The following is an 18,352-nucleotide window of genomic DNA, read 5'->3' as shown; positions in this document are numbered from 1 at the left end:
AAAAAAAAAAAAAAAAAAAAAGGCTGACCTCTGACCCCTCTGCCCCACTGCCCAGGAGCCTGCTGCAGTCAGTCCAGGAGGCCCTGGAGGAAAGGTGAGGGGTGTGGACCTGGGGGAGGGGTAAGGGGTGGACGGCCTCGGTGCCAGTCACACCATGCCTCATGCCTCATCTCCCTCCCACAGGAGCCTGACCATTCGGTCAGCCACAGAATTCCAGGTGCCACATGGAGGGAGGCTGGAGCTGGGATCCAGGCCACTGCAGAGGGTACGATTGGGAGTGGGACACGGTTACAGGGCAACCTGGTAATGGCCGGGCTGGGCCCTGCCCCTCCTACCAGGAGCTGGACTCCCCAGAAGATGCCATGGGAACCATCAAGCGGGCCCCGTTCCTAGGGCCACTCCCCACTGAGCCTCCAGCAGAGGAGCCTCTGTCCAGTCCCCCAGGTGAGTCCCAGGCTTGGGAGACCAGGAGGCAGCCCCAGGGTGGGAGCTGCAGCAGGAAATTGCAGCATGCCTGTGCCTGCAGGAACCCTGCCCCCACCTCCTTCAGGCCCCAACAGCGCCCCACTGCTGCCCACGGCCTGGGCCACCATGAAGCAGCGGGAGGATCCTGAGGTGAGAGGGTGCTACGGGGGGTGGGGAGACGGATGGCTACAGCTGTCACATCAGCCCTGACTCCTTCCCTCCCTCCCAGAGGTCGTCCTGCCACGGGCTCCCCCCAACCCCCAAGGTGCACGTAAGTGTTTGCCCCAAGCCCTGCAGTCCCACAGCCCCGCCACCCACCACCCCTGCACTCCCTCGCCAGCCTCTTGCCTCCTTCGCAGATGGGCGCCTGCTTCTCCAAAGTCTTCAACGGCTGCCCCCTGCGGATCCACGCTGCTGTCACCTGGATTCACCCTGTTACTCGGGGTAGGCGGGGCAGGGAGGAAGTGGGAGCCCAAGGAATCCCTCAGCTTGGGCCAGGGGGCATGTCTGACCTCTGACCTCATGCCCAAACTGGCAGACCAGTTCCTGGTGGTGGGGGCCGAGGAAGGCATCTACACACTCAACCTGCATGAACTGCATGAGGATACGCTGGAGAAGGTGAGGCCTGGCTGACTGTGGGGGGCAGAGGCCTTGGGGGACCTGGGGTGTTGACCGCCTGTCCCTCTGTCCCCTCCAGCTGATTTCACATCGCTGTTCCTGGCTCTACTGCGTGAACAACGTGCTGCTGTCACTCTCAGGTACAAGGTGGGAGAGGCAGGGAGGCAGGGCCCGCAGGGGCTCCAGCGCCTCAGCATCCTGCCCACCAACACCCCAGGCCCAGCCTCTCCTCCTTTCTGCAGGGAAATCCACGCACATCTGGGCCCATGACCTCCCAGGCCTGTTTGAGCAGCGGAGGCTACAGCAACAGGTTCCCCTCTCCATCCCCACCAACCGCCTCACCCAGCGCATCATCCCCAGGTCAGGGATCTTGGGCTTGCAGGGAGTGGGAGGCAGAGGGGCAGGGAGGGGCTGGAACATGGCCTTGCCAGTTCCTGGGATTGCAGCAATCTTAGACATGTTACTCTGCCTCTCTGAGCGCCGTTTCCTCCTCTGTCAATACAATTGATGGCCTTCCCACCCCTCCCCACCGCTGGTTGGGAGGCAAGAAGGAGATAGTGGATGTGAAAGTGCTTTCCAAGTTGTGGGAGCTGTGGTTGTTCGGATGTGAGGCTTGACAGTTAAGCAAACGTTTACTGAGCACTTATGCTATGTTGGCCCCTGTGCTGGGCTTTGGGACGTGGATAATCCCATGAGTCCTTGCTTTCAAGAAACGGGGGAGATGGGTGAGTCCTTGCTTTCAAGAAACAGTGGGGCTGGGTGTGGTGGCTTACGCCTGTAATCCCAATCCTGCAATCTGAGGCAGGATTGTTTGAGGCCACGTGTTTGAGATCAGCCTGAAAACAGGGAGACCTTGTCTCTACAAAAAATCAAAAAAGGCCGGGTGGGGTGGCTCATGCCTGTAATCCCAGCACTTTGGGAGGCTGAGGCGGGTGGATCACGAGGTCAGGAGATTGAGACCATCCTGGCTAATATGGTGAAACCCCGTCTCTACTAAAAATACAAAAAAAATTAGCTGGATGTGGTGGCACATGCCTGTAGTCCCAGCTACTCCGGAGGCTGAGGCAAGAGAATCGCTTGAACCCGAGAGGCAGAGGTTGCAGTGAGCCGAGATCACGCCACTGCGCTCCAGCCTGGCCGACAGCGAGGCTTTGTCTCACAAAAGAAAAGAAAAAATCAAAAAATGGGGCTAGGCGCAGTGGTTCACGCCTATAATCCTGGCACTTTGGGAGGCTGAGGTAGGCGGATCATGAGGTCAGGAGTTCGAGACCAGCCTGGCCAATATGGTGAAACCCCGTCTCTACTGAAAATACAAAAATTAGCTGGGCGTAGTGGTGTGTGCCTGTAGTCCCAGCTACTCGGGAGGCTGAGGCAGGAGAATCGCTTGAACCCTAGAGGCAGAGGTTGCAGTGAGTGGAGATGGCGCCACTGCACTCCAGCCAGGGTGACAGAGTGAGACTCCGTCTCAAAAAAAAAAAAAAGAGAAGAAAAAAATTAGCTGAGCGTGGTGACCTGGGCATGGCATTGTGTGCTGGTGGTCCCAGCCATTCAGGAGGCTGAGGCGGGAGGGAGGATTGCTTGAGCCCAGGAGGTTGAGGTTGAAGTTGAAATGAACTATGATGACGATCGCACCACTGCACTGAAGCCTGGGCAACAGAGCAAGACCTTGTCTCAAAAAAAAAAAAGAAAGAAAAAGAGAAATGTGGATGGTTAGCACCTGGTACTGAGGTCCAGTTAGAGGGAGAGCTGGGAGGGGTGGAGAGACCTCAGAGACGGGGCAAGCTTGGGAGGTTTGAAAGTGTGTCAGGGTTTCTAGGCAGATGAGGTAGGGAATGACATTCCAGGCAGGGGAAGAGCAAGTATGTGTTAGTATGTGTTGGGGTGGGGCAGCCTGGTGAGCTGGGGAGGTGTGAGGGTTTGCCTGGGGGCCAGGCACAGTGGCTCACGCCTGTAATTCCAGCACTTTGGGAGGCCAAGGCGGGTGGATCAACTGAGTCAGGAGTTCGAGACCAGCCTGGTCAACATGGTGAAACCCCATCCCTACTAAAAATACCATAATTAGCCGGGCATGATGGCGGGTGTCTGTAATCCCAGCTACTTGGAAGGCTGAGGCAGGAGAATCGCTTGAACCTGGGAGGCAGAGGTTGCAGTGAGCCGAGATCGCACCATTGCACTCCAGCCTGGGCGACAGAGCGAGACTCTAAAAAAAGTCCACCTGAGGGAGGAGGCAAAGCAGCCCAGGAGGAAGCTGCACCACGCTGGTGGCAGAGCCCTGCCTTTCTGCCTTAGATGCTGGCCTAGAATTTTAAAGGGATCCCTCTGTATGTCGATCAGGATTCTTTCTCTCTCTCTTTTTTGAGACAGAGTCGCACTCCGTCACCCAAACCAAAGTGCGGTGGCGCATTCTCGGCTCACTGCAACCTCCGCCTCCCAGGTTCAAGCGATTCTCCTGATTCTCCTGCTTCAGCCCCATGAAGTGCTGGGATTACAGGCGCCCACCACCACACCCAACTAATTTCTGTATTTTTAGTAGAGACGGGGTTTCACCATGTTGGCCAGGCTGGTCTCAAGCTCCTGACCTCAAGTGATCTGCCTGCCTCGGCCTCCCAAAGTGCTGGGATTACAGGGTTGAGCCACCGCGCCCGGCTGGGATTCTTTCTCTTGTAGGTGATGCAAGTCACTAGCTTAAGCACAAAAGAGAATTTAACAACTCATGGAACTGAAAATCCAGGATCAGGGTTTGCTTCAGGCTCGGCCGTGTCCAGGCTTCGGTGGCACCACAGGCTCCCATCTGCGTTTCCTGGCTCTGTTTTCCTCTTGCTGTCTTCATTTTCACCGCAGACTACAGTCTTCAACAGGGGCATCAGGAAAAGCCTTGCTGAAAAAGTGTTGGTTGAGCAAAGACTTAGAGGAGGTGATGGCACAAGCGCTGTGGATACCTGTGGAAGGGTATCCTAGACCGAGGGGACGGCCAGGGCAAAGGTCTGGTGGCAGGAGTGGGCCTGGCCTGTTTGAGGAACAACAAGGAAGTCATTGTGGCCAGAATGAGGGAAAGGGAGATGATCAGGGAGGGCCCCGTGGCCACAGTGCAGCCTTTGGCTTGACTCAGAGCAGCCCGGGGGCCACTATGGAGGAGTGACATGGGTTGAGATCATCTTCAGGAGCTCACTCAAACTGCTGTATTGAGAACAGAGCGAAGGGGGTGAGGGTGGAAGCTGGAGTCCCATCAGGAGGCTGCAGGAGGTGGTGGTAGCTTGTGCCAGGGTAGCAGTGATGGGGGTGAAAAATTGATCAGAGGCCAGGCATGGTGGTTCATGCCTGTAATCCCAGCACTTTGGGAGGCCAAAGCAAGCAGATCACTTGAGCCCAGGAGTTTGAGACCAGCCTGGCAACATAGGGACCCCCCCAGTCTTTACAAAAAATACAAAAATTAGTCGGGTGTAGTGGCATGCCTATGGTCCCAGCTACTCGGAAGGCTGAAGTGGGAGGATCCCTTGAGCCTGGGAGGCAGAGGTTGCAGTGAGCCAAGATTGCACCATTGCCCTCCAGCCTGGGTGATGGAGCTAGATCCTATCTCAGGGGAAAAAAAAAAAAGAAAAAAAAAGAGTCCGGGCATGGTGGCTCACGCCTGTAATCCCAGCACTTTGGGAGACTGAGGTGGGTGGATCATCTGAGGTCAGGAGTTCAAGACCAGCCTGACCAACATAGTGAAACCCCATCTTTACTAAAAATACAAAAATTAGCCAGGCATGGTGGCGGGTGCCTATAATCCCAGCTATTCGGGAGGCTAAGACAGGAGAACCGCTTGAACCCAGGAGAGGGAGGTTGCAGTGAGCCAAGATCGTGTCACTGCACTCCAGCCTGGGCAACAGAGCAAGACTCCATCTCAAAAAAAGAAAAACAGAAGAGAAAAACAGTCAGATTCTGATTCTCTTTTGAAAGTTGAGCCAGTAGGATTTCCTGATGAAAGAGAAAGAGGAGTCAAGGGTGGTTCCAAGGTTTTTGGCCTGGGTATCAGGAAGGATAGAGCTGTCATCAGTTGAAGGTGAGGCAGTTTCAGGGGGAGCTGAATTCAGTTTTGTTGCATGAAGATGCCTATTAGATGTGCAAGTGGGACCTGTGTAAGTCCATGGCGGGGTGGGGCTGGGCTCTGAAGGGAGGGGCCCTGGGGTATGGGCCCCGACATTGTCATGACCAGGTGGATGATGCAGAGGGTAGGGGAGGCCAGGCCAGTGGCTGCAACAGCTGGGGAGCTCGGGAGGGCCCTTCCTGCAACATGCTCACTCCAGGACCACATCTGGAGCCCTGTGGCCTTGGGGCTTCCTGAGCTCAGTCCCCAAGTGAGCCTCTGCTTTGGCCCAGGACCTACAGGATACAGGCCCATCAGAGCCCCAACAGGTCACAGGCAGCTTTGAGCCTGTGTTCAGGAAATGGCAGAGGCACAGTGAGCATTTTGAATGCAAAGAACAGAGAACTGGAGTTGTTTGGAGAAAAAACAAATACAAAATATATGCCTTTGTCCCATCCAAAGACCAGATGGGAAGGAGAGTGGGAGGAATGTGGGGAGAGGGAGGGACGAGGACCAGGGACAGGGAGAGACAGATATTAGTTTCCTCCATGTCCTGGCACAGGGTACAAACAGGACCCAGGCCGCTGGGTGGAGGTGGCAGGGCTGTTGACAGGAAGCCCCATTCCCCAGAGGAAGAAACAGGCTCAGAGGGTCCCCTGGAGGATTAGGGGACACCCAGTGGCCAAGGCAAGGGCCCCTCTGATGACTGTCCCTCACTACTTCTCCCCTGATAGCAAGGCGAGCCAACCCCTGGCCCCACAGGGCTGTTGCCTCAGCTGGAGAAGCAGAGGGCAGGCCATTTGCCTTTTGAAGTTTATTCACTGCCCCGGGCCTGTTTTCCCATCTGTGAAATGGGCCGTGGGCGCTCTGTGTAACCTGGTGGGGCTGGAGCCTGCATGCTCCCCAGCCCCTCCACGCTCTCGTGTCTTCATTCGTTTATTTTCTTTCTTTTTTTTTTTGAGACAGTTTCGCTCTTGTTGCCTGGGCTGGAGTCCAATGGCACGATCTTGGCTCACTGCAACCTCCGCCTCCTAGGTTCAAGTGATTCTCCTACTTTAGCCTCCCAAGTAGCTGGGATTACAGGCATGCGCCACCACGCCTGGCTAATTTTGTATTTTTAGTACAGACAGGCTTTCTCCATGTTGGTTAGGCTGGTTTCTAACTCCCGACCTCAGGTGATCTGCCCACCTCGCCCTCCTGAAGTGCTGGGATTACAGGCATGAGCCACTGTGCCCGGCATTTCTTTATTTATACCCTGCCTTTACCTGACAAGGATTTTCAGTGACTTGGTCAAAATAGGTGGAAAGTCCTAATACATGATGACAGGAGCTGGCCCTCTGTGAGCACACATGATTCCCAGCACTGCCGAGAGCACCTCCCCTGTATTAACCCATGAAGCCTTCACTATGACCCTCTAGGGTGGGCCCCACCATTATCTCCAATCTACAGATTACGAAACAGGCATGGAGAGGTTAAGTGGCTTGCCCGAAGTCACACGGAGCTAGAAGCAATTCTGAGACCCAAAGCCCTGGCCTGGATGGAGACACTCCATCCTGGCTGCAGGCCCGGAAGACTGGCTTCAGGTCCTCCGCCCTTCCCAACTATTCTTGGGACAGGTTACTTTGTGTCTCTGAGTCTCAGTCTTACTTGTAAAGAGGGAAGATGATAGTGCCTGTCTCACAGCGCTCTGCAGGGGCCTTGCCCATGGATGGCATCTCGGACACAGGCCCTTGTTGTCACCCCTACAGGCGCTTTGCTCTGTCCACCAAGATTCCTGACACCAAAGGCTGCTTGCAGTGTCGTGTGGGTAAGAAGTGGGCTGGGTGGGGTGGGGCGGGGCCTGGTGGGGGGCAGTGCAGGCCTAACCCGGTGCCCACTGCCTGCTCCCCTGCCAGTGCGGAACCCCTACACTGGTGCCACCTTCCTGCTGGCCGCCCTGCCCACCAGCTTGCTCCTGCTGCAGTGGTACGAGCCGCTGCAGAAGTTCCTGCTGCTGAAGGTGAGGGGCGGTGGGGGGAGGCCCAGGGCACCCTCAGAGCTCTGGGGGGAGAAATGGAGACCTGAGCATCCCTGCTGCCCCCTAGAACTTCTCCAGCCCCCTGCCCACCCCAGCTGGGATGCTGGAGCCGCTGGTGCTGGATGGGAAGGAGTTGCCGCAGGTGTGTGTGGGGGCCGAGGGGCCTGAGGGGCCTGGCTGCCGCGTCCTGTTCCATGTCCTGCCCCTGGAGGCTGGCCTGACGCCTGACATCCTCATCCCACCTGGTGAGCAGAAGGGCCAGGCTGCTGGGGGTGGGTGTGTGTGCATGAGAGACCAAGGGAGGGAGGCAGGGAGGGAGGGCTGAGGCTCCCAAACTAGGCTCCCCACAGCCGGTGGCTCCACAGAGACCTTGAGGGCTGCCATATGGGGTCTGGGGCCCACAGCCTCCCTTCAACGAGCCTCACCTGGGCTTCCATAAAAGGGTTCATTAGACCAAAGGGCTTGGCAGCTAAGAAAATCCTGGCCAGGCCGGGCATGGTGGCTCACGCCTGTAATCCCAGCATTTTGGGAGGCCAAGGCGGCAGAGGGGGCTTGAGCTCGTGAGTTTGAGACCAGCCTGGACAAGGCTGAGACCCTGACTCTACAAAAAAAATTAGCTTTGGCATGTTGGTGCACGCCTGTGGCCCCAGCTACTTGGGCTGAGGTGGGAGGATCACTTGAGCCTGGGAGGCAGAGGTGGCTGTGAGCCATGTTCGCGCCACTGTACTCCAGCCTGGGTGACAGAGTGAGACCAAAAAACAGTCAACACTGCTCCGGGCTGCAGGGAAGGGGCAGATCTGGCAAGGCAGGGCCTAGAGGCCCCATTCTGAGCCAGGAAGCAGGACCCCAGGTGTTGTGGCAGCTCGGGCTGATAGTGAGCAATGATGGATAAGGGAGAAGGGAGGGCGCACGTGGTTAAGGCACCTGGTGCCAGGCCCTGAGCCAGGGGTCTCACACACAGGATTTTATTCTTTATTTATTCTATTTTATTTATTTTATTTTATTTTATTTTGAGACGGAGTCTCGCTCTGTCGCCCGGGCTGGAGTGCAGTGGCTGGATCTCAGCTCACTGCAAGCTCCGCCTCCCGGGTTCATGCCATTCTCCTGCCTCAGCCTCCCGAGTAGCTGGGACTACAGGCGCCCGCCACCTCGCCCGGCTAGTTTTTTGTATTTTCTAGTAGAGACGGGGTTTCACCGTGTTAGCCAGGATGGTCTTGATCTCCTGACCTCATGATCTGCCCGCCTCGGCCTCCCAAAGTGCTGGGATTACAGGCTTGAGCCACCGCGCCCGGCCTATTTTTTTATTTTTGAGACAAAGTCTTGCTCTGTCACCCAGGCTAGAGTGCAATGGCACGATGTTGGCTCACGGCAACCTCTGCCTCCTGGGTTCAAGCGATCCTCTTGCCTCAGCCTCCCGAGGAGCTGGGATTACAAGCATGTGCCACCACGCCCGGCTACTTTTTGTATTATTAGAAACGGGGTTGCGCCATGTTGGCCAGGCTGGTCTCAAACGCCTGATCTCAGGTGATCTGCGGCTTCGGCCTCCCACAGTGCTGGGATTACAGGTGTGAGCCACTGTGCCCAGCCCAGGATTTTATTCTTGATCCTCATGATAGCCTCTCAAGGCAGTGCCGTCTTGCCTGTGTTATGAGGAAACGGAGGCTCCGAGAGGTAAAGTGATGTGTACCAGGTCACAGTGACTGGGTCATGAGGCCTGCTCCCCCTAAATCTGGAGCCCTCCCGTGGCTCCCCGTGACTCCTCCCCCACTCCCCATGAGCCCCAGGATGGGTCACTCACCCTCTCAGAGCCTCAGTTCCCAGCCCTGGAGGGAGGTGAGGTTTCCCAGCCCCACAGGGCTGTTGTGAGGCTGGTGTGCCCTCATGGCTAAGGGCTCTCTGTAGCCGGGCTCCTGTGTCCCCTTGGGGTTGGGGGGACTGGTGGCTCAGCCAGGCGGTTTCTCTTCTGTACCTGCAGAGGGAATCCCAGGCTCGGCTCAGCAGGTGATCCAGGTGGACAGGGACACAGTCCTAGTCAGCTTTGATCGTGAGTGCCCTGGGGGGCAGGGCTTAGGGCAGGGGAGTATGGGGTGAGGGGACCACGTGGGTCTGCCTTCCCAGAAGGGAGCCTCCCTGTCCCCACCCACCAGCCCCCTCCCCGTGCAGGCTGCGTGAGGATTGTGAACATGCAGGGCGAGCCCACGGCCACGCTGGCGCCTGAGCTGACCTTTGACTTCCCCATTGAGACTGTGGGTGAGTGAGCCAGAGGTGGGGTGCAGGCTTTTCCCTGGCCTGGAACACATTGTGGCTTAGGGACTTGGGGCTGGCGGTAGGAGGAGGAGGAAGATTCCCCAGCCCCTCTCCTGAGCCATGCTGGTCACCTGAGGTCAGTGAGGACCCCTGTGGCCCAGACCCAGGCTCAGGCGTGGCTGAGGGGGCTCCAGGCCGGGTGCAGGGCTGATGGTGGCCCGGCCCCCGTAGTGTGCCTGCAGGACAGCGTGCTGGCCTTCTGGAGCCATGGGATGCAAGGCCGCAGCCTGGATACCAACGAGGTGAGTGGGGCCCAGGGACCTGGCTGTCCCCTGCCTCGTGGTCCCTGCCTCTTTGCAGAGGACCACTGGAGTGGCCTCAGTGCTTCCCACCCATCTTCTCAGGTGACCCAGGAGATCACAGATGAAACAAGGATATTCCGAGTGCTTGGGGCCCACAGGTAGGCAGTGGCACCCCAGCCTCCCCTTCAGATGCCCCTGAGGCCAGAAAAGGGGCTGATGTGCCAAGTGTCTCCCGCCCTGCCCCCTACTCCTCTCTCCTCCAGAGACATCATCCTGGAGAGCATCCCCACTGACAACCCACAGGCGCACAGCAACCTCTACATCCTCACGGGCCACCAGAGCACCTACTGAGAGTGGCGGGCCTGGCCAGGGGCTTCCCACCCCACCCCATGCCTTAGCTGCAGGCCCTTTTGGGCAAAGGGGCCCATCCCAGACCAGAGGAGCCCAGGCCCTGGCCCTGCTGGGGCTGAAGGGCAGAAGTAATCCTGAGAAATGTTTCAGGCCTGGGGAGGGAGGGGAGCCTCCCACGCCTCTGCAATAACTGGACTGGGGGAGCTGCTGTCACTCCCCCTTCCCCGAGGCAGCCGAGTCCCTAGTGCCCAAGGCAGGGGCCCTGGGCCTGGGCCATTCATTCCATTTTGTTCCACATTTCCTTTCTACTCTTTCTGCCAATAGCCTGCCCCTGCGTTTGTCCTGGGAAACACGGTATTTAAGAGAGAACTATATTGGTATTAAAGCTGGTTTGTTTTACTCCTTTGGTCCCTCTGGGTCAGGGGAGTGAAACCACTTTATCTCCCGCCTCCTTCCCTCCAACACACCTTTCTGTGGGCACCACAGAAGGGCAGGGCCTTGGAGAAGCCAGGTAGAGGTGACAGGAGGCCATGGCCCCTAACAGCCTTCCCAGGGGCACTGTGCCTTCCCCTGTACCCTTGCTCAGAACTGACCCTCAGCTTTGCAGTTTGAGGGCTGTGTTGTAGTTTGGCACCCCAAGGACTCATGCAGATGGGGGGCCTCAACAAAGGGACTCTCATCCAGGGCACCCTTGCCCCACCTGCCTCAGTGCCAGGCCCTGGGGTCACTACCAGAAACGGACCAGCCCCCAGGGAGGAAGCCTGCATCTTGAGTTCATGGCCATCCTCCTGTAGCTTGTGCTTACGCTGTCATTCTCCCAGGGGCTGTCTGCTCAGCTTTGAACACCAGGGACCCCAGGGCCAGGCATCCCCTCTTGCCCCAGGAACTGATAAGCCGCTCTTGACCAGAGCCTTTGGGCAGCTGCAGCCCAGGAGGCAGGATGGGAGCGGCCTTGAGGGCCCACAGTTGGGAGGATGGGAAGGTGGGGGCAGGATGGGGGGAACAGCTGGAGCAAAGGCCCCATCGTCACCCCTGACATTCAAGGCAGGTGTTGGAGTAAGGGCTTTGCATCTGGTGGGCGGCAATAAAGACTTGCGGAGTGACATGGTAGGTGGATGGCAGCCATGAGAGTGGGCTCAGTGGCTCCCAGGGTGTCACACTGTCCCCTCAGCCACCCTCCAGCAGAGTTTCAACTATTCTGACTCCGTCCAGTGACTGGGAGGGTTTCTTGGCTGGAATGCGGAGCCAGCCCAGGGGAGGGAACACATCTCTTCACACCAGACATTCACACCCATGTTCCCGTGAGCCCCAAGGAGGGTGAGGAGCACCTTCCAAATTGGGGTCGGTGGTAACAAGGATACAAAGTGAATTCCTAACTTCCAATTTTCCAGATTTCTTGGAGGAATGTTGGCACCAGGGTGGGGTAAGTGGGGACAGGGAGGTGAGCTCCTGCTCAGCAAAGGCCCTGACCAAAGGCGCCCTGGGGAGGGCTGGCTTTCCACCCACCAAGCGGCCAGCAGCAGATAGGGCCTCCTTGTGGCGGATCTTCCCAGCCCTCAGATTCAGTCTGGAAAGGGGGTTTGGACTGCAGAGTGTAAACTGCCAAAGTGGGGGCCTCCCTTAAAACGCTTGCTGCTAGCAAAGGCAGGCCAAGAGCAAAGAAAGGCCGAGAAGCCGGGTAATATGCACTGAGAGACTAACACTTTAAATTTGATTTATGTATTTTTAAATGGGTAGCCTTTGCCCATGGTACATATTTTTTAAAATACAGCAGAGATATCATGAAGAGTCTCCCTCTTACCCCTGTCCCCAGCCACCCGGGTCCCAGTTACTTATGAAACATTCTAGAAGTATTTTGCATATTTAAGCAATTTGGTATATTTTATTCTTTGCAATTTTTTATATACGTATTAACATATTCTACATATTGTACTGACCTTGCCCTTTAAAAATACATCCTGGGGGGCCGGGTGTGGTGGCTCACACCTGCGATCCCAGCACTTTATGAGGCCGAGGTAGGCAAATCACGAGGTCAGGAGTTCGCGATCAGCCTGGCCAACATGGTGAAACCCCATCTCTACTAAAAATACAAAAAACTAGCTGGGCATGGTGGCGGGTGCCTGTAATCCCAGCTACTTGGGAGGCTGAGGCAGGAGAATCACTTGAACCTGGGAGGCGTAGGTTGCAGTGAGCCTAGAACGTGCCACTGCACTCCAGCCGGGCGACAGTGCGAGACTCTGTCTCAAAAAAGAAAAAGGCCGGGCGCCGTGGCTCAAGCCTATAATCCCAGCACTTTGGGAGGCCCGAGACCCCGCCGCCCGGATCACATGAGGTCTAGTGGCACGCATCCGCCCACCCCTCCTGCCGCGACACACGGTGAAACCGCGTCTCTACTGCAAAAAAATACAAAAAACGTAGCCGGGGGAGGGGCTGGTGCGCCGGCTGCGTGGCGAGCGCTGTAGTGCCCCCCAGCTACTGCGGGAGGCTGAGCAGGCGCAATGCGCGTGAACCGGGAGGCGGAGCTTGCAGTGGCGCTGAGCATCCGCGCACTGCGCATCCAGCCTGGGCGACAGAGCGAGACTACCGTCTCAAAAAAAAAAAAAAAAACACAGAAAAGAATATATACTAATGGCCCTGGAGAATATGAAATGTATTAAAATTTTTCACACTGTGCACCTTCCGGAAAAAATAAGTGATAATAGTCCTGGAGGAGTATTTTGCGTTATCAAACAGAATCTCACTTTGAAAGAAAAAGTGGGGGGGCAAACAATTTTTTTTTTTTTTCTTGAGCATGCGACGCTCTCACTCTGTCTTGTCCAGGGCTGGAACAACAAGTGGCCGGATCTCAGCTCACTGCAAGCTCACGCCTCCCGCGATTGCGAGGGCATTTCCTTCCCTCCCTCCAGCTCCCCGAGTCAGCTGGCGACCTAAACGGCAGCCCGCCCCACCTCCGCCGGCTAGTCTTTTTTGTATTTCTTTTAGTAGAGACGGCTGGTTGTCACCGGTGTTCGGCGCAGGATGGTCGCTCTGCATCTCCTCGACCCTCGTGATCCGCCCGTCTCGGCCTCCCAAAAGTGCTAGGATTACAGGCTTGAGCCACCGCACCCGGCCAAAAAAATTTTTACAGCTAGTGGTATTCCATTGTGTATGTTTCCCATAACAAATGTTAATGACCTGCAGTGAGATCCCTATTGGTGGAAACTTGAGTTGTTTTACTATTTTATATTACAAACAATGCTGTAATAAATATTCTTAGGCCAGTGTCCCTCTGTACATATTCAAGCGTTTCTAGAGGATAAGTTCCTGAAAGTAGCATTAATGAGTCAGGGGTGGCTGCATTTGTTGTGGTGATAGCCGCTGTCCAGTTGCCCCCCATGGGCAGAAACCTGTGGGAGGGCCAGACCAGACTCTAAGTCATTCTTGAGGACAAGTAGAAGGGATGTGGGCCCCCCAGGATGTTCAGATAACTGGCCTGTACCTGGAGTTGTCCTGGTGAAAGTCAAGGGGAGCGCCATGATGTGTGCTTGGGGACGGTAGAGGATCTGCTGTGTTCCCTGTGGCATGTCCAGCACCTGCTCACTGCCAGTGCACAGGAGACCCTCATGAGTAAGGGAATGGACAAGATGTGGTGAAGAGGGGTCCCTGCAATCTGCCCTTGGACTGGGTGAGCCACCCCACCTCACTGAGCTTTACTTTCCTTAGGTTTACCATATCCAAAGCCAACTGCAGGGTTCAGGGGGATCAGAAATACTGTAACAGACATAATGCAATAACATAGATGAATCTTAGAGGTAAATTAAAACAGCACTTTATGCACAGTACGATAGCATTTTATAAAGCTCAAAAACAAAATGAAACCATCTATTGTTTAGCAATACACGCCCAACATACAACCCTATTAAAAAATCAAGGGAAGGAAAAGCACAAAATCTGAGATGGTGGTCCCTGAGAGGAGTGTGGGATGGGATAAGGCAAGAGCCCAGGAATTTGTCAAGGTATTGGTAATATCACAGCTCTCAGGTTTGGTGGTAGGTTCATGGATATTTAAGTTATAACTCAGTTCCTAACTCACGTAAGGTGCCACACATCCTTTTGTATGTATCAAATATTATGTCATAAAATTTTAATTTGGACATGGTGGTTCATGTCTGTAATCCCAGCACTTTGTGAAGCTGAGGTAGGCAGATCACTTGAGCCCAGGAGTTCTAGACCAGCCTGGGCAACATGATGAAACCCTGTCTCTACAAAAAATACAAAAATTAGCTGGGCATGGTGGCACTCGCCTGCAGTCCCAGCTACTCTGGAGGCTAAGGTAGGAGGATTGCTTGAGCCTAGGAGTTCAAGACTGCATTGAGCTATGAACTTGCCACTGCACTCCAGCCTGGGTGACAGAGTGAGACCCTGTCTCGAAAAAAACAAACAAACAAACAAAACGAAAAAAAATTTAAAAAAAAATATTTAAAAGTAAACACTGAAAAAACAGAACTCGCTTGAAAGACAAAACCAAAAATGAACAGGATGCTTCTCTAGATGATGAAAATGAATGGAAAATACATGGAGAGGAATCACTGCGGTGTCCTGCACAGAACTCTGGAGCTGCTGCCTTGCAGCTGCTGCCTTCTAGTGTGTATTGTTGAAAGATAGTTTTATTGAGGCATAATTGGCATACAATAAGCTGCATATAGAAATGTGTGCGTGATGACTTTTGACATACGTGTACACCCGTGACACCATTTCCACAATCAAGATAACCACCATCCCCTTTACTCTGGAACGTTTCCCATGCCCTTGGTAAGCCCACCCTCCTGCTTCTTGCCTCCCATCCCCAAGTAACAACTGTGCTGCTTTCTATCACTACAGGTTAATCTGCACTTTCTAGAATGTATGTAAATAGAATCACACAGTATGTATTTGTGTTTTATCTGGCTTCTTGCTTAGCTGAGCATAAGGATTTGCGAGTCATCCCTGTTGCACGTATTAATAGTTTATTCCTTTTTATTGCCAAGTAGTATTCCATTGTTTGGATGCACCAGTTTGCTTAGCTATTCATCTGTTGATGGACATTTGGACCATGTCCAGTTTTGAACTATTACAAATAAAGCTGCTATCAACATTCATGTACCTGTCTTTGTTGGATATACTCTATCATTTCTTGTGGGTAAATACTTTGGAGTGGAAGGACTGAGTCATAGGTAAGTGTTTAAATTTTTTTTTTTTGAGACGGAGTCTCACTCTGTCACCTAGGCTGGAGTGCAGTGGCCTGATCTTGGCTCACTGAAACCTCCGCCTCCTGGGTTCAAGTGATTCTCCTGTCTCAGCCGCCGGAGTAACTGGGATTACAGGCACACCCTGCTAATTTTTGTATTTTGAGTAGAGATGGGGTTTCATCACATTGGGCAGGCTGGTCTTGAACTCCTGACCTCAGGTGATCTGCCTGCCTCGGCCTCCCAAAGTGCTGGGATTACAGGTGTAAGCCACCGTGCCCGGCCGCATCTTTTTATTTTATTTTGAGATGGGAGTCTTGCTCTGTCGCCCTGACTGTAGTGATACGATCTCGGCTCACTGCAACCTCTGCCTCCCAGGTTCAAGTGATTCTCTTGCCTCAGCCTCCTGAGTAGGTAGGACTACAGGTGTGCACCAGCACAACCAGCTAATTTTTGTCTTTTTAGTAGAGATGGGGTTTCACCATGTTGGTCAGGCTGGTTTTGAACTCGTGGTCTCAAGTGATTTGTCTGCCTTGGCCTCCAGAAGTGTTGCGATTACAGGTGTGAGCTACCATACTCAGCCATTTTTTTTTTTTTTTGAGATGGTGTCTCATTCTGTCACCCAGGTTGGAGTGCAGTGGTGCCATCTCCACTCACTGCCACCTCTGCCTCTGAGGCTCAAGCCATCCTCCCACCTCAGTCCTCATGAGTAGCTGAGACTACAGCTGAGACTACCACACCTGACTAATTTTTTCTGAGATGGAGTCTCGCTCTGTTGCCCAGGCTGGAGTGCAGTGGCGCGATCTTGGATCGCTGCAAGCTCTGTCTCCCAGGTTCACGCCATTCTCCTGCTTTAGCCTCCTGAGTAGCTGGGGCTATAGGTGCCTGCCGCCAGGCCCAGCTAATTTTTTTTGTACTTTTAGTAGAGATAGGGTTTCACCATGTTAGCCAGGACAGTTTCGATCTCCTGACCTCATGATCCACCTGCCTTGGCCTCCCAAAGTGCTGGAATTACAGGTGTGAGCCACCCCCCCCAATTTTCAGTTTTTTTTTTTTTTTTTTTTTTTGGAAACAGGGTCTCCCTCTGTCACTTAGGCTTCAGTGCAGTGGTGTGATCACAGGTTATTGCAGCCTCAAACTCTTTGGGGTCAAACAATCTTCCTGCCTCAGCCTCCCAACTAGCTGGAACTACAGGCGCACATCATGCTCAGCTGATTGTTATTTTCCTTTCTGTAGACACAAAGTCTCCCTATGTTGCCAAGGCTGGTCTCGAACTCCTAGCCTCAAGCGATCCTCCTGCCTTGCCTTCCCAAAGTGCTGAGATTACAAGTGTGAGCCACTGCACCCAGCCCTTGGTGCATTTCTCAATGCCTATACAGTTATATAATGTTGCATAAATGGGATCATGTAATACATTTTTTAAACATATGAAGCATTTTTCTTTTTAATGTTGGATTTTTAGGCTGGGTGTGGTGGCTCACACCTGTAATCCCAGCACTTTGGGAGGCTGAGGCGGCGAATCACTTGAGATCAGGAGTTCGAGACCAGCCTGGCTAACATGGTGAAACCCCGTCTTCACCAAAAACACAAAAATTAGCCAGGCATGGTGGCATGTGCCTATAATCCCAGCTACTCTGGTGGCTGAGTCATGAGAATCGCTTGAACCCAGGAGGAGGAGGTTGCAGTCAGCCAAGATCATGCCACTGCACTCTGGTCTGGGTGACAGAGCGAGACTCCATCTCATTAAAAAAAAAAAAAAAAAAGTTGGATGTTTTAAGATGTATTGGGTAACTTCCCATTTCAATCTGCAATAGGAGGGCATGTGCTATGTATCCTTCTGTAGCCTTTGTTACGCTCAGATAATCATATGCAAACATGCACACATCTGTATGGGGTTTGTGTTACAAAAACAAGGCCGTGTCATATATATTCCTTTGTTCACGTAACACAGAACAGAAGTTACTTTAGGTCGGTTGGTATGAATTAACAGCTTTTCAAAGCTGCCTAATATTCCAGGTTATGGGTTTTCCAATTCAGTTATTCCTATATTGATAGAAATTCACTTTGTTTGCCCATTTTTACCACTACAAACAATGCTGCAGTAAATGCAGAAGACTTTGAAAACATTATATAATCACATGGCTTGTTTTAGGGGCAGATTCCCAGGAGTGGGATATTGGATTGAAAAGGTTTATGTTTTCTTTCTTTTGAGACAGAGTCTTACTCTGTCGCCCAATCACAGCTCACTTCTGCCTCTACCTCCTGGGCTCAGGGGATCCTCCCACCTCAGCTTCTCAAGTAGCTGTGAGTACAGGTGCATATTTTTTATTTTTTGAAAGGGGAACAATTTTAATAGACAACAGAATGCTTTCTAAAAGATTAACGATAGTAAGTGTTAGCACGTTTATGTTCTGCTATTTTCATTTATTTTGAGATTCCTCATTATCACCTTAATTTGTATTTCCCTTATAGGCAGTATCTAAATACTGGTAAATAAATTAGCAAGTCTCAGGGATTCTGTAACAGTCGCACAAACTCAGCACAATCTAAGGTGGTATTACTATAACAGAATCCCTGAGACTGGGTAATTTATTTATTTATTTGAGACAGGGTCTTGGTCTGTTGCCAAGGCTGGATTGTAGTGCCGTGATCATATGATCATAGCTCACTGCAGCCTCGATCTCCTGGGCTCAAGCAATCCTCCTGCTTCAGTCTCTCATGTAGCTGGGACTACAGTCATAGATCACCATGACCAGAATTTTTTTTTTTTTAGTAGAGGTGAGGTCTTCATCTGTTGCCCAGGCTGGTCACAAACTCCTGAGCTCAAGAGATCCTCCCACCTCAGACTCTCAAAGTGCTGGGATTACAGGCATTAGCCACCACACCCAGTCTGGGTAATTAAGAATAGAGATTTTGGCCGGGCGCGGTGGCTCAAGCCTGTAATCCCAGCACTTTGGGAGGCCGAGATGGGCGGATCACGAGGTCAGGAGATCAAGACCATCCTGGCTAACAGGGTGAAACCCCGTCTCTACTAAAAAATACAAAAACCTAGCCGGGCAAAGTGGCGAGCGCCTGTAGT

General features: G+C 53.4%; 1 protein-coding gene across 3 annotated transcripts in view; it reads left to right on the top strand.

Moving 5' to 3' along the window:
* The window catches only part of MAP4K2 (mitogen-activated protein kinase kinase kinase kinase 2), a 16,317-nt gene extending 5,808 nt beyond the window's left edge, over nucleotides 1–10,509 (top strand). Inside the window, exons 16-32 of one of the 3 annotated variants that reach the window (XM_017893208.1) lie at nucleotides 56–94; nucleotides 184–217; nucleotides 339–444; nucleotides 527–615; nucleotides 695–736; nucleotides 825–909; nucleotides 1,004–1,083; nucleotides 1,163–1,223; nucleotides 1,326–1,443; nucleotides 6,901–6,959; nucleotides 7,048–7,151; nucleotides 7,237–7,414; nucleotides 9,145–9,213; nucleotides 9,333–9,419; nucleotides 9,648–9,718; nucleotides 9,821–9,876; nucleotides 9,982–10,509. In XM_017893208.1, coding sequence (XP_017748697.1) covers nucleotides 56–94; nucleotides 184–217; nucleotides 339–444; nucleotides 527–615; nucleotides 695–736; nucleotides 825–909; nucleotides 1,004–1,083; nucleotides 1,163–1,223; nucleotides 1,326–1,443; nucleotides 6,901–6,959; nucleotides 7,048–7,151; nucleotides 7,237–7,414; nucleotides 9,145–9,213; nucleotides 9,333–9,419; nucleotides 9,648–9,718; nucleotides 9,821–9,876; nucleotides 9,982–10,069 — 1,366 coding nt within the window. In that variant the 3' untranslated portion in view covers nucleotides 10,070–10,509. Of the gene's footprint in view, nucleotides 1–55; nucleotides 95–183; nucleotides 218–338; nucleotides 445–526; nucleotides 616–694; nucleotides 737–824; nucleotides 910–1,003; nucleotides 1,084–1,162; nucleotides 1,224–1,325; nucleotides 1,444–6,900; nucleotides 6,960–7,047; nucleotides 7,152–7,236; nucleotides 7,415–9,144; nucleotides 9,214–9,332; nucleotides 9,420–9,577; nucleotides 9,719–9,820; nucleotides 9,877–9,981 lie in introns of those variants that run through there. The other 2 variants (XM_017893216.1, XM_017893222.1) reach the window with 2 other exon arrangements.
* Nucleotides 10,510–18,352: the final 7,843 nt, after the last annotated feature.

The sequence above is a fragment of the Rhinopithecus bieti genome, unplaced genomic scaffold (genome assembly GCF_001698545.2).
Source record: "Rhinopithecus bieti isolate Rb0 unplaced genomic scaffold, ASM169854v2 scaffold_1017, whole genome shotgun sequence".
Lineage (NCBI taxonomy): Eukaryota > Metazoa > Chordata > Mammalia > Primates > Cercopithecidae > Rhinopithecus > Rhinopithecus bieti.
The sequence above is the reverse complement of the archived record's forward strand: the minus strand, read 5'-3'. Positions and strand labels throughout refer to the sequence as shown.